Here is a 13,438-nt window from a genome sequence, read left to right on the forward strand (position 1 = left end):
ACTCTTGACTGGGAGGCAGTAAACCTGCCTCTCAAAGGCCTGTTCTCCTTGGCATTCAAAAAACTACTCGAGATCATTACCAGCTGGTCGTATATCATCCTGTTGATAGCTTGTAAGAAATTCCCCCACATATCTGGAATTGTTGTCTCTCTTTTTTTTTTAATACAAAAAAGCCTGACTTGCACTTTATTGTAATAGTTCAAGGATTTAATAGTTTCGGGCACATAGTGAAAAGAGTTCTTAGTTTTTGTCTTTGTTTTGTGATAAGTTTGTTTTGTGTGTGTGTCAAAGAAAGGAAATGAAATTACATCGTAACTTTGTTGTTCATGTGGTCAGATGATCCTTTCAAACAAGATGAAGTGTTAGAATAACCGGCGCTGAACTACGGTCACCACTGGTTAAATGAGACTGATTGCTCGTTCTACCCTGTATGCTGGGTTCTGATACTTTCTTCTCATGTTCTTCCTGCTGGGCACCTGCAGGCAGCCTGTGCTTGGCTTGGTGACTAGGACATGCACATGGTGCCGTATGTGTGCCCGGCTCTCTCACTTCGAAGGGAGCTCGATTTCCGGGTGTGCTCCTCCCAGCCCGTTGGAGGCCATGGTGTTTGTAGTGGGAAAGGAGCACATTACTCAACAGAGCACGTTACTACCTAGCGCTGCCATTTGTTACCTCTCAGCTGTGTCATACAGGGAGCCAACGGACAGGAAAAAGCCCTAGTGAGCCTCGAATTTCAGTCACCTGCTATACCAGCAGATGTGCATAATTCTAGAATTATTCTCAGTCTCTGCTAATAAAACAACATTGCCATTCCTTGCCCCGTGTCCAGTTGCAGGGCCAGTGCCCAACAGATGTTAGCTTGAACACTGGAATCCAAAATTAAAAATTCCCCCAGTGTCCTTGTTCTCCAACCCAGTACCTTTTGTTTTGGTTTATTTTTTCTTTTTTGCATTATCAGCCCATACTGCTTTATTGCCGAGGTATCTGTTTGCACAGGTGCAGAGTTGCCAGCTCTTACAATGCTTTCTTTTTACATCAAGGAATACGATTTCTTCAAACATCCCAGAGATGCATACAGATTAGAACGCAAGCTGCCTTTTGTAACACTTCAACTTAGTCAATGAACTTCTCTCAACATACACCATGGTGCAGTGGAGCATACACAGCAGAGAGCCCAGGGAGCAGCTCCTGTACTTGCTGGACAGGAAATAAACTCTATTGTGAAGAGCTCTAATATTCTTAATCTTTTTAATTACAAGAGATGGGTTCTAAGACTGGTACTGTCATTTTAAAGACCAATGATAATAACATACTGTCAGGTTCCTTTCTTATCCATATTCTAACCAGTGGCATGGCAAACCATCACCAAGGGAGACAGCCTGTCAACTTTTTTTTTGAGATTTATTTTTGTTTTTTTTGAAAAGCAGAGTTACAGAGAGAGGGGGGGAGAGACAGAGAGATCTTCCATCTGCTGGTTCACTCCCCAAATGGCCGTAATAGCTAGGGCTGGGCCAGGCCGAAGCCAAGAGTTTCTTCTTGGTCTCCTACATGGGTGCAGGGGGCCCAAGGACTTGGGCCATCCTCTGCTGCTTTCCCAGGTGCATTGGCAGGGAGCTGGGTTGGAAGTGGAGCAGCCAGGACTCTAACTGGCCCCCATTTGGGTTGTCTGCACCACAGGTGGCAGCTTTACCCACTACTCCACAACACTGACCCCAGCCTGTCAACCTTTTTTTTTTCTTTTAATATTTATTCATGTATTTGAAAATCAGAGTTACACAGCGAGAGAATAAAAGGCACAGAGAGAGCAAGAGAGAGAGAGAGAGAGTCTTCCATCTACTGGTTCACTCCCCAATTGGCTGTAATGGTCGGAGCTGAGCCCATCCAAAACCAGGAGCCAGGAGCTTCTTCTGGGTCTCCCATGCAGGTTCAGGGGCCCAAGGGCCATCTTCCATTGCTTTCCCAGGCCATAGTAGAGAGCTGGTTCGGAAGTGGAGCAGCCAGGTCTCGAACCAGCACCCACATGGGATGCCAGCACTGTAGGCAGCGGCTTTACCCACTACGCCACAGCGCTGGCCCCCCAGCCTGTCAACTTTTAAAATAATTTCTTGCTTTTTAGTTTTTGCCCAGATGCAGATGTGATTTTTAAACAGTTGTTGTTTTGCATACTAACTTTTCATAAGGCTTCATACATAGTTTATATTCCATGATATAGTCACCAGTGTCTCCTTTTGGTTACACGGTAACCAAAGAGGATAGTGGTTATTCTTAGTTTTTCTCCAAATAGTGACACTCGTTGGGGAAGATTCCAGCTGAGTGTTCCAAAAACTTGAGCAGAGTAGTTTTGGTTTAGTTCTCTGGCAGTTCCGTGTTGGAAGTCTCCAGCATACAACAGCAACAGCCAGCTCCTGCTCCGTGTCGGGGGCAGCTTTCTCTCTCCATTCCAGTTGCTTCCATTGCTATGACAACAAGGGAAAAAATTATATTCAGATTTTTCTGGATTCTAGATCCAGAAAAGGGTTTAGACTGTTTGTTGAAAGAACATAAGAGTCGTTTATTTCCTTGTACACAGAAGAGGAAAAAAAAAATAATCCCCATGATTCAAAAGAAGATGGGGTGAGGCTGTCATTTTTCCATTCTTTCACATACATTTCAAGCCTTGATTCTAGCTCCCACACCTTTTAAGAAAAGGGCTAGGCTGTCTGATGTGAAACTGTACCACAGCGACACCCTACCCTGGCCGACAGTGGCAAAAGGACAAAAGGAAGCAAGTTTCCCTTTTAAATCCCCAGGAATTTTTGGATGAGATAATATTACAGAGTGGACCCTCTCCTCCTCCTGTTAGTTCGGTGTTTGGCTGCTGTGTAACAGTAACCCACTTAGCAGCAGGCGGCCCTTTTGAAGTTATTTTAGGCTCTCAGCCGAGTGTAGAGATATTGTAACCTTGGATAAAAGCAGCACCAGCCCTGGTGTCAGTTTTGCCCTTGCAGACATGTGGGAAGTGCACCAGCATATCTCAAGGATTTGGTTCTGAAAGCTTCTTAAAGAGTGGTCTTGGTTTCAAAGCTTGGCTCGATGCGCCATGCTCAAGGGAACATAGCTCTTTTTCTCCAGATATGTAACCCCGGCCGACAGTCTCTTGGCTTACATGTTCCCGTAAATACTTTGTCCATTAACAAAACACTGAAACCGTGATAGCCTCGTCAGGCTCTGAGAAGTTTGCAAAAGGCTCATCTTTATACTTCAGCATAAACCAGTTGTGCAATGCCTGGCACCAAAGATGGTCAGGTGCGTGTGTTACTTGTTGTTAGCCTTTTTTTTTTTTTGCCTCCGCAGTTCCTTATTTGGAAAGTCAAGCCAGGATATCCACAGCCTCTTTTAGAGGTTGTGGGGTCTGTCTGTGTCTGGGAGAAAAAGGGGTCTTCTCCAAAACAGCCGCCCCCACAATTGCGTCTCCCGCCTCTGACACCCAAATCCACATCACCCTCAGGTGTCCCCCCGGAGTTACTGTGGATGTGAGGGTGGAGGGGTCCGCTGGTTCCCCCTTCCCTGTGTTCCCAGCCGTCCTCAGCCCAGGTCCTGGATGGCCCCTCAATAGCTGTCCCAGACAGAGTCTCCCTTCCGGTGTCCACTGCCCTGTGCAGGGAGCTCGCGGGGTCTCTCTTGGGCCTAATGAAAGGCGTCCCACCTTGTCCCATGAGAAGGACCTGTAGGATCTGCCCGAACACCCAGACAAGGGAGCTGGTATCCAGTGGTACAGGAAGTTTCTCATCAAAATAATAATGCACATGTCTGTTTATAAAACATTTTCAGTTCTTTCATCTCTGAATATTTCTCAATTTCTGAGACGACACTTATAATGCTGCTGCTTATCCTTAGTCCATTTCAAAAAGATATTTTTGACTTCCTACTAATGAAAGATGAAGACTTTGGCCTGTCACTCCTGTGTGCTCCTTGTCTCCTACGTCTGAGTGTCCCTACAGTCTTTCCAGCGTAGCTGCCTCACGGTTACCAAATCCTGTGGGGTTTATGCCATTACGACCCCCAGTATTCTCAGGCCAGCTGTGGAGTCATACCCTCGTTGCAGTTGATAACTCTGCTGTGGCTTCTTGTTTTTGTTACCTGCCCCCCCACACGCCCCCTGCCCCTGTTACTTGAGTTTGCTGTAGCCATCACACTTCATCGTCCCATTCAGCGCTATAGGTCTCTTCTCCGTACCACCTAACTCACTGGGTAAGGAGTCAGCATTGTGTTGCAAGTTGGCTTTCCCACAGCCCCCCGGTCTCTGGCCCCCCTCAGGACAGACCCCCTGCGAGATGGTTGCACAGCCTTCCTCCTGGGAATTCCCTCTATGTCTCTTCTCTGTTGGAATCCCCATGCCTGGATCCCTTGCCCACCTCTGTGTTGCTTTAGTCCCTTGTTTTGCTGTTGCTGACAATAGCTTCTGAAACCAATCACGGGTGGGAAATTTTGAGACGTTAATTTTTTAGGGGAAGGACAAACCCTGTTCTCCCTCAAGCACTGGCCTTGGCAGGGCTCTGCGTGAGGGGCTGCAGTACTGTGTTCTCTCTCCGCGTGTGTTCTCTCTCCGTGTGCTGGGGCCGGCCGTTGTGTTCCCGCAGCTGGGCTGGGGAGCTGTACCATTGACAGTACTTTTCTTTTCTTTTCTTTCTTTTCTTTCTTTTTTTTTTTTTTAGTTCTGAGAATGGCCTTGTTGGATAACTTGGTGATAACAGCTCTAAGAACTGGGTCTTTTAAAGTTCGCACAGCAGTTTGGTCATATCCTGACCTCCTTGCCCTGGCCCCTTAACTTTGTGGAGGAAAGAAAGATCCAAGTCTTAGAAAAGCTGAGCAGGGGGCCGGACAGTAGCCCTGCCTCCAGGCTGAGGACTGTTTTCTCAGGCAGCAGTCATTTGTTGCTCACCTATAGGGCACAAGCTGTGGGCAGGATGAGAAGGGACCTCTGAGGAAGATGGTCTTTCTAGAAGCAGAAAGAGGGAAGGCTGAAGGAACTGTGGTGGGCACTATACAGAGCATTTGGGAGCAAAGAGGTGGAAGCAGCTTAGCTGGTTGGGTGCATTCAAGAAGGCTCCGTGGAGGGAGTGACGTGGAAGCTGGTCTGGCAGGGCAGACTGCAAAGGCAGGCAGTGCAGGTGAGGGCGGCCAGTCTAGAGAAGGTGACGGAGAGGGCTTTCCCTCTGATGGAGCTTCTGCTGTGTTCCTGGGTTGCTATGTTTTGTCTCATTTAATCCCTAAGCACCTCATTAAGGCATGTGCTATTGTCTCCACTTAACTGGTAAGAAAATGGAAGTTCATAGAAACTAAGACCTCTCCCAGGTCGTAGGTATTGGACCTAAGACCATACTCCCAGGTACTAGACGTCGTGAGAAACAGGACTAGAGTTTAGACACAGATTGCATGATTCCAAAACTCTTGCTCTTTCCATCCCGAGGCATCCCTTGGGACAAAATAAGGAGTGAGAGAGCAAGAGCCACAGCTCCAAGATGATGCCAGTCAAAGCTGTGACAAAGGACTAGTGGACGTTTTTGCTCCAGTTGACTTCAGTTAGATATTGAACATCCCCAGGGGATTGTGCTAGTAGCACAGAGCATGTTTTCCTTCTTTTCTTGAAGATTACTTATTTATTTAAAAGCCAGAGTGACATAGAAAGGTCAAGAGAGAGAGAGAAAGAGATCTTCCATCTCTGATTCACTCCCCAAATGACCACAACAATGTCCAGGCTGAAGCCAGGAGCCTGGAACTCCATCCTGTCTCCCACATAGGTGGTAGGGGCCCAAGTACTCAGGCTGTCCTCTGCTGCTTTCCCCGGTGCGTTAACAGGGAGCTGGACCAGAAGCAGAGCAACTGGGACTCAGACTGGCACTCTGATACAACACTGGCCTAACCCCTTGCACCACGATACATATTTTCTGTTTCATCTTGTGTTTCCATGCTAGCTTATTCATTATTTGCATCACGTTCTTCCTTGGATCCATCACAGGAGTTTTGCATGTCTTCTCATTTCAGGCTATCTTTTTCCTTCAGTATTTTCTTCTCAGTGCAGTGTATTGAGTTCTGTTCTAGATTTTCTAGTCTGTGTCTTTTCCCCTTTATATCCCTATACATAACTAGCCCTTTCAATCTTTTTTTAAAATAGTAGGGCAGGGACTGGCACTGTGACATAGCAGGTTAAGCCACTTCCTGCATTGCCTACACCCTATAAGGGCACCAGTTCGTGTCCCGGCTGCTCCACTTCTGATCCAGCTCCCCGCTAATGGCCTGGGAAAGCTTTGCCAGGTGCACTCTCAGGGAGCTGGACCAGAAGTGGAACATCCAGGGTCAAACCAGGGCTCATATGGGTTGCCAGTGTCACAAGTAGCAGCCTAGCCCACTGTGCCACAACACCGGCCCCAACATGTGTAATTGTTAAATGCTTATGTACAACACCAGTTTTAAAATTGTTTATTTATTTGAAATTCAGAGTTAGAGGGAGAGACACATTTCTTGCATCTACTGGTTTGCTCCCCAGATGGCTGACATAGCCAGAGCTGGGCCAGGCCAAAGGCAGGAGCCAGGTATTTCTTCCGGGTCTCCCACATGGGTCATCTTCCGCTGCTTTTCCAAGGCCACTACAGGGATTTGGATTGGAAGTGGAGAAGCCGGGACATGAACCAGCGCCCATATGGGATTCTTGGTGTTACAGATGGCCAGCTTCACCTGCTACATCACAATGCCAGCCCCTCCAGGACCCCCTATTGCACCCAATCCACAAAGGTGCAAGGCACTTGCATAGAACGGCAGTATTTGTACATAACCTTCTTACGTCCTCTGTATACTTTAACTCATCTCTAGATTACTTACAATGACTAATATGATATAAATACTGGGCAGTTAGTTTTCTGCTGCATTGTTTCAGGATCAGTGACAATTTTTCTAAAATATTTTTGCTCCTCAGTTGGTTGGATCCACAGATACAGGACCCCTGGATTTGGTGGACCAAAAGAATGGCTTCCATGTGGACAGCATTGGAGGCAGTTTTTGGCAAATTTTATGGAACTATGGATGTGGCGCCCCTCATCATGTTTGATGTAACAGCGGCATAGTCATCGAGCTGTTTTCTGAATGAGAGTACTCTCACTTTCTCCAGCATTCTCTGTCATTCTTTTAGTCATTCCCTATGGGAGCTCCCACGTGGATTCCTTCCTCTTTAATCCTTAACTAGAGTGTTTGTCATTTGCATGGAATCCAGTCATTGAGTAATATAACTTTCATGGACTCCGTTAAGTTCTGCATCAGTTGCTGATTCACAGTTGTAGTTTGCAACTTATCTACATAGTCTTGTCACTATGTCATGATATCCCAATATTTTGCAAGAGTTTGCTGTAAGGATTAAATGAGATTAAAATGTATAAACATACAGGAGTGGATGGTTAGCCTGGCAATTAATATGCCTGTGTCCCACACCAAAGTCCCTGGGTTTGATTCCCAGCTACAACTTCTGACTGCACCTTCCTGCCATTGCAGACCCTGGAAGGCAGTGATGGTGGCTCAAGTAATGTGGGAGACCTGGACTGTATTCCTGGCTCTTGGCTCTGTCCTGGCCCAGCCCCACCCCTTGCAGGCGTTTGGGGGATAAACCACTGGAGAGGTGCTCTCCATCTGTCTGTCTCTCTTCCTCTTAAACAAATTCTGTGTGTGTGTGTACATAGTAGATGTGCAATTAATGGGAAGGTCCTCCTCTTCACTTTCCACAGGCTTGACATGTTTGTTTGCATTTTGTACCTTTGCCTAGAATACTCCATCCTTTGGGAAAAGTCAGCTCACTAATGAATATTCTCATGTTATGACTACTTCTGTTTGCTTATAAAACATTTTCCTGAGCTCATAGCTTGCAGTCTGGGTAAAGAGAACCCTGGGGGGGAATGGCCCGAGGCCTGGGGTGACAGGCATTTCCAGAAGCTGATGCTGTTGCCTGGTGAGCTGACTGGGAGCTGAATCCTACAGTGCAGTATTTGGCAGATGGGTCAAAAAGGCCAGTTACACTTGAGAAACATAGTACCTAAGGTAGAATTTGCAAGTTTGGGCCGGCGCCGTGGCTCACTAGGCTAATCCTCCGCCTTGCGGTGCCGGCACACCGGGTTCTAGTCCCGGTCGGGGCACCGGATTCTGTCCCGGTTGCCCCTCTTCCAGGCCAGCTCTCTGCTGTGGCCAGGGAGTGCAGTGGAGGATGGCCCAAGTGCTTGGGCCCTGCACCCCATGGGAGACCAGGAAAAGCACCTGGCTCCTGGCTCCTGCCATCGGATCAGCGCGGTGCGCCGGCCGCGGCGGCCATTGGAGAGTGAACCAATGGCAAAAAGGAAGACCTTTCTCTCTGTCTCTCTCTCTCACTATCCACTCTGCCTGACAAAAAAGATAAAAATAAAAAATAAAAAAAAAAAAGAATTTGCAAGTTTGGGCACCTGGATGTGTAAACAGGAGTAAGGAACTCAGGGTGGAGGTGGGAAGGTGGGAAGGGTAGATTTTCATGCCTCTGAGAAGTGGTTTTGGTGACTTCTTTACCCTCTGCAGAAAACAAATAATCCACACCAGTCAGCTGCACTCACTGGCACTTTAGAAAAATTCCTTTTGGTTTTTAAGGCTTTGATCCTTGTTCGGAAGTCAACACCCCTGTCACGGCTGACATGTCAAACTGCTAATAGTCACTCCAGTGTCAATGAAAGATCCGATAGGGGAGCCTTGGAGGAGAGTGGGAGAGCAAGATGCCAAAGGTGGGGGGGGGGGGCTGGTGTGAAGCGTGGCCCCGGGGCGCCAGCCTGACAGGCCCACGGGGACCCTGCAGACCCGCAGGACCCTTGGGTGTGTTTGAGGCTTGCATAGTTCAGATTTCTGCATGCCTGGGGACGTGCTCGCCACATGCCTTTCTCATGGCCTCGTGCTGTGCACCTCCACAGCAGAAGCCTCTGGCCCGGTCAGGTGCGTCCTGCTCACTGTGTTTGCAATGGGTCAGGCCTCAACCTTGGCTGCTGCTGCTCTCAGCTCCCATTCCCAGCCCTCCCCTCTCACTCCCTCCATATCCAGCAGGCCTTGCCTTTTCTCCAACTGCCCTTGACTGTCCCTCCATCATCTTCTACACTGGCCATTAGTCTGCATCCCAAACGTTCAGCCTTGAGAATACAGTGAGCTCTGCATTGCATCTGTAGTTGCTGTAGGCTTATTCTATCAAACATATGTACGTGTTCTCCCCAACTGAGCATGTCTCAAAGTGTGTCCATGAAACAGCAAGATCCTATTAAACACAAAGCAGATTTAACAATCTAAAGATAGGAGGCGGTCGCCTTGGCAAAGGTTGAAAACGCTGCTGCACCTGAATTCACGGATGTAGGCCCTGAGTCCCTGTGAAATGTTGCTCCTTCAAGAACCTGCTTTTCATCCTGCAAGACTCAGAACACCTGCTGTCTAGAGGGGTAGAAAGCACGTTGCCTTCTACTGGGGATCCCTGTGCTGGCTGAGGGCAGAGCTCGCAGGTTGTTAGCCATTTCTGAGTAAACTCTTAGGACTGTTATCTGGTTGGGGTGTGTGTGAGTGTGTGTGTGACATTTTTTATTGTGTTTGAATTCATATGAAGTTCATCGTTTTATATAATTCAGAGACATTTAGTGTGTTCACAGTGTTGTGCAACCATCACCACCCTCCAGTCCTGTACCCATGAAGCAGCCACTCCCCTCTCCCTACCCCCACCACCCCTATATCCACTCCTCTGCTGTCAGTCTCTAGGTATTTGTTCCGGACATTTAATGTAAATGCAATTGATGATTGGTGACCTTTTGTGCCTGGCTTTTCCCTTCAGTAAAGTTTTGATAGGGACACAAAATCTTAGACCTGGATAATAACCTCTGTTTCTCCAAAGGAGGCCTTCATCGTTGGCCAAAGCCCATAAATGTAGCAGTAACGAAAAGCAGTCACCCGTCTGAAAAAGCCTAAGTCACATGGCCAGGTTAAAAATATCACGGAACACTATAGAAAAGGAGCAGATCAAGAATTGCCATGGCCTGACCTGTGCTGGTTTGAGTCTGGCCTTGAGCCCCTCCCTCGAGGTCAGAGGTGGCTAAGCTGTTGGCACAACTGACTTAACACCCTTGCTAGGCCTCTTTCTAGTCAGAGGATTTGGCACTTCCAACTCCTCATCATTTATAACTGTAGAACATTCTAGAATGAGCTGAGCCCTCCCTTCTGAAGGGACGCTTATACTGTCCAGGGCACTATAGGAACCTTCACGGATCCTTTAAGCAGACTTGGAGCAAATGTTGAGGACTTACGCGAATGTTGGCTCTCCTGGGGCTGTCCATCTCGTGTCTTGGAATCCCCAAGATAACCATCGTGCCGATGGCTGGTAGCCCCTAGTCACCTGTGGTCAGCAGCAGCACCTGTAACCTGAAATGGTTCCACTGAACTGCTGGGGACCTTGTGTTCACTCTCCCTCCCTGTTCCCTGTCCCTGTAGCACTGCCCTAAAGCGGTGTCAGTGCCTGTGTTGAGAGTGCCATCTTCTGCCTAGCAACCTGCGGTACTGTCCCCATGTCTGGTTCTTGAGCCCTTCCTCCCAATCAGGCTGGTCTCATTCCCCTCTTCTACGTCATCTCACGGCAAGTGCCTCCTGGTTCAGAACCACCAGGGCTGGCCCCTCTCCTCTTGCCCTGGGTAATCCGAGTTCCTTCGAGGCTCCCTCGAGGCTCAGCAGCTACAAAGCACCTCCCTCTTGCTGCCAGCACCAAACTCATGTTGTACTTGCAAACCACAGAATTTGAGCCGGAAACATTGTTTTTAGGTGTCCCCCCGCCCCCAGTCTTCAGTGCGCTGCCTCTGAGGAAAGGACTGTAAAAGGCGGCACCAGTCTGAGGATCTGAAGGCCAGGTCCCCTCCAAATGCACCGCTTGCTGGCCAAATTGGCTTGGAGAAGCCACTGATCTTGAACTTCTGTTCTCATCAGCAGAACAAGTGAGGGGTAAAGTGGGTGTATTAGTTTCCTACCTGTTGCTATAACAAGTGACTGTAAACCTTAGTGACTTTAAAAAAAAAAACACAATGTGTTTTCTTATAATTCTGGGGGTCAGAAGTCCACAGTGGGTCTGTAGGGCTGCATCCTGTCTGGAAGTTCTAGGAGGGAATCTCTTTCCTTGTCTTTTCTAGTCTCTAGGGTCTGCCTGCATTGACTGGCCCCCTTCTCCGTCTTCAGAGTACGTCATTCCAGCTTCCGCTTCCGCCCCCACGCCTCCTCCGCATGGCTCTCCGGCCTCCCTCTTTCTCTCATCCTTCCATTGGGCCCACCCAGGGAATCGCCCCGCCCCAGCATCACACCCGCAAAGTCTCTGTGGATATGACTGGGGGCTGTTACTCTGTCCACAGTGGACCCTTAGCTTTCCTACATCTCTAACTGATCATGACTCTGAAGACTTACTTGTTCCACTTGGAAAGCTTAGCCCACACAGCACCAGGGTGCATCAACTTCTTCATACATTGTACCTGTCCACGAGGATTTCCTCCTCCCTGGCTGCTGTGAAGAGACTCCAGGGCCTGACGGAACCGTGAACCAGGCCTTAGGATTATTCTCGTTTAGCGGCTTCCTCTGACAGCACTTTGACACATGAAAATTTGATGATGCTTCTCTACCCAGCCTTGATTTGTGTGTCTGTGTGTGTGTGCTTTGCCGATTTTGAAAAGACTTCAAAGAATTTTACCTGGTTCCCAGTAACCAGGGACAGCCGTTAAACAGCTAGTTAATTTTATTGGTGATTCTACCGCATTTCTAATGGTTTCTCCAGGAAGCCCTAGATGCATACCCAGGTACACTTGCTTAAGTGGAAGTAGTTGATATTGTTAAGATCTGAAGGCCAAACAAGACTTGGCTACTAACCTAGATAGTCTCCTCTGTAACTGCTACTTGATGTAAAATTTGTGGTATGGCACAGCAATTTAATTTAGTATTTATATGAGAGCTATGCTATTTTTCTTACCCTGTTTCCTATCCGGATGAGCACCACTTAAATAAAGCAGTGAGAAAATATCCATAAAATGTGTTTATAGTGGCTGTATTGTATTCTTCCCCAGTGCTTAGCTCATTGTATTGAAATAAGATTCCCCATGGTTTGAAAAACTTGCTACTTTTTGAAGCTGCTTTTGGCTGAGTCTGAGAAATGCACAGTGTGGGTCAAGTCAATCTGTGCCGTCCTATTGAAGCCTTCTTTCTGTTCTGTCTCCTAGATGCACCCGCTGGGCCTGTGTAATAACAATGACGAAGAGGACTTGTACGAATATGGCTGGGTAGGAGTGGTGAAGCTGGAACAGCCAGAATTGGACCCGAAACCATGCCTCACTGTGCTGGGCAAGGTAAGCCCGAGGCCTCCCAACTCTCCACAATTCGGGTTAGTGTTTCCCACTCTGCCTGTTTCCCCCAACTCCTCAAATAATTGCAAAGCTGAGCCCTGCCCTGTGGGCCCAGTGCACCTTCCTGGCTGAGAGGTGAGAGTGGAGGATTGAGACACCTCCTGCAGAGTCCCCCAGAGTGCCCAGGAGCTTGGGCTGTGAGGGAGATTGGCAGCCCGGGTCAGTGCCATCTCCTGTCCATTGTGCGGGCGTGGGCAAGTTGCTTTCTCTCAAAGAATCTCAGTTTCTCGTCTGTGAAATGGGTTGACAGTGGAAATTCATACTGCCTCGTCTCACACCTTGCGGGCCAGATGTTTTGGAATCTGCGATTTGGAGGGTTTAGAGAGGCGTGAAGGGGCGCATATGTTCTATTAAGTAACCTGAGAGGACCTGGATCGGCCCTCGGGGATCAGACGTGTGTGTGTGTGTGTGGCAAAGTGTGCGGACATGCACATTAAGTGGCCTAACTGAAGTCCAAGTGGCCTCCTGCTGGTTCAGGGCAGCTTTGCTCCCAGTGAGGCAGGGCCATTAAGTTTTGCTGCCAAGGAATTTGTGGAAAAACTTGTGGGTTTCAGAGCTGCTTTGGTGTGGGAACGGCAAACAGCCGTGATGGTCCTGTGTGAGAGCTTACCTCCCGGGGTGGTCAGGAGGCGAAGTGAGACGAGACACTCGGCCCCACAGGAGAGTCAGCCTCAAAGCCTGGTGCTGCCATTGGCTTGCTGTCACCCCACCTAGAAGCGAGGAAAAGGGCTTTGTCGCCAAGAGAGTCAGCGTGACTGCCGAGCACAGGGTGTCGCTCCCCCTCTTCGTGGAGGAACGACACTAAACCCTGCCTAGGCTTCATATCCGAGTCACGGCACCATTATGTCGCTCCCCCTCTTCGTGGAGGAACGACACAGGACCCTGCGCTGTTCTTTCGTCTGCTCGGCCCTCCCCGGGTTTGCTGCTGGTTCTTCCCGGGTTGGCTACTATCCCTTCCACCTCCGTGGAAGGGCAGTTCCCCCTGGCCACATTCCCCACTT

At 48.6% G+C, this 13,438-nt stretch overlaps 1 protein-coding gene across 1 annotated transcript in view; it reads left to right on the forward strand.

Annotated features, from left to right (window-relative positions):
* Positions 1-13,438, forward strand: part of ZNRF3 (zinc and ring finger 3) — a 171,205-nt gene that overhangs the window by 92,806 nt on the left and 64,961 nt on the right. The window contains exon 2 of the mRNA XM_051826646.2: positions 12,255-12,380. Within this exon, the coding sequence (XP_051682606.2) occupies positions 12,255-12,380 (126 nt within the window). The remainder of the gene's footprint in view (positions 1-12,254; positions 12,381-13,438) is intronic.

Source organism: Oryctolagus cuniculus, chromosome 21 (assembly GCF_964237555.1).
Source record: "Oryctolagus cuniculus chromosome 21, mOryCun1.1, whole genome shotgun sequence".
Taxonomy (NCBI): Eukaryota; Metazoa; Chordata; class Mammalia; order Lagomorpha; family Leporidae; genus Oryctolagus; species Oryctolagus cuniculus.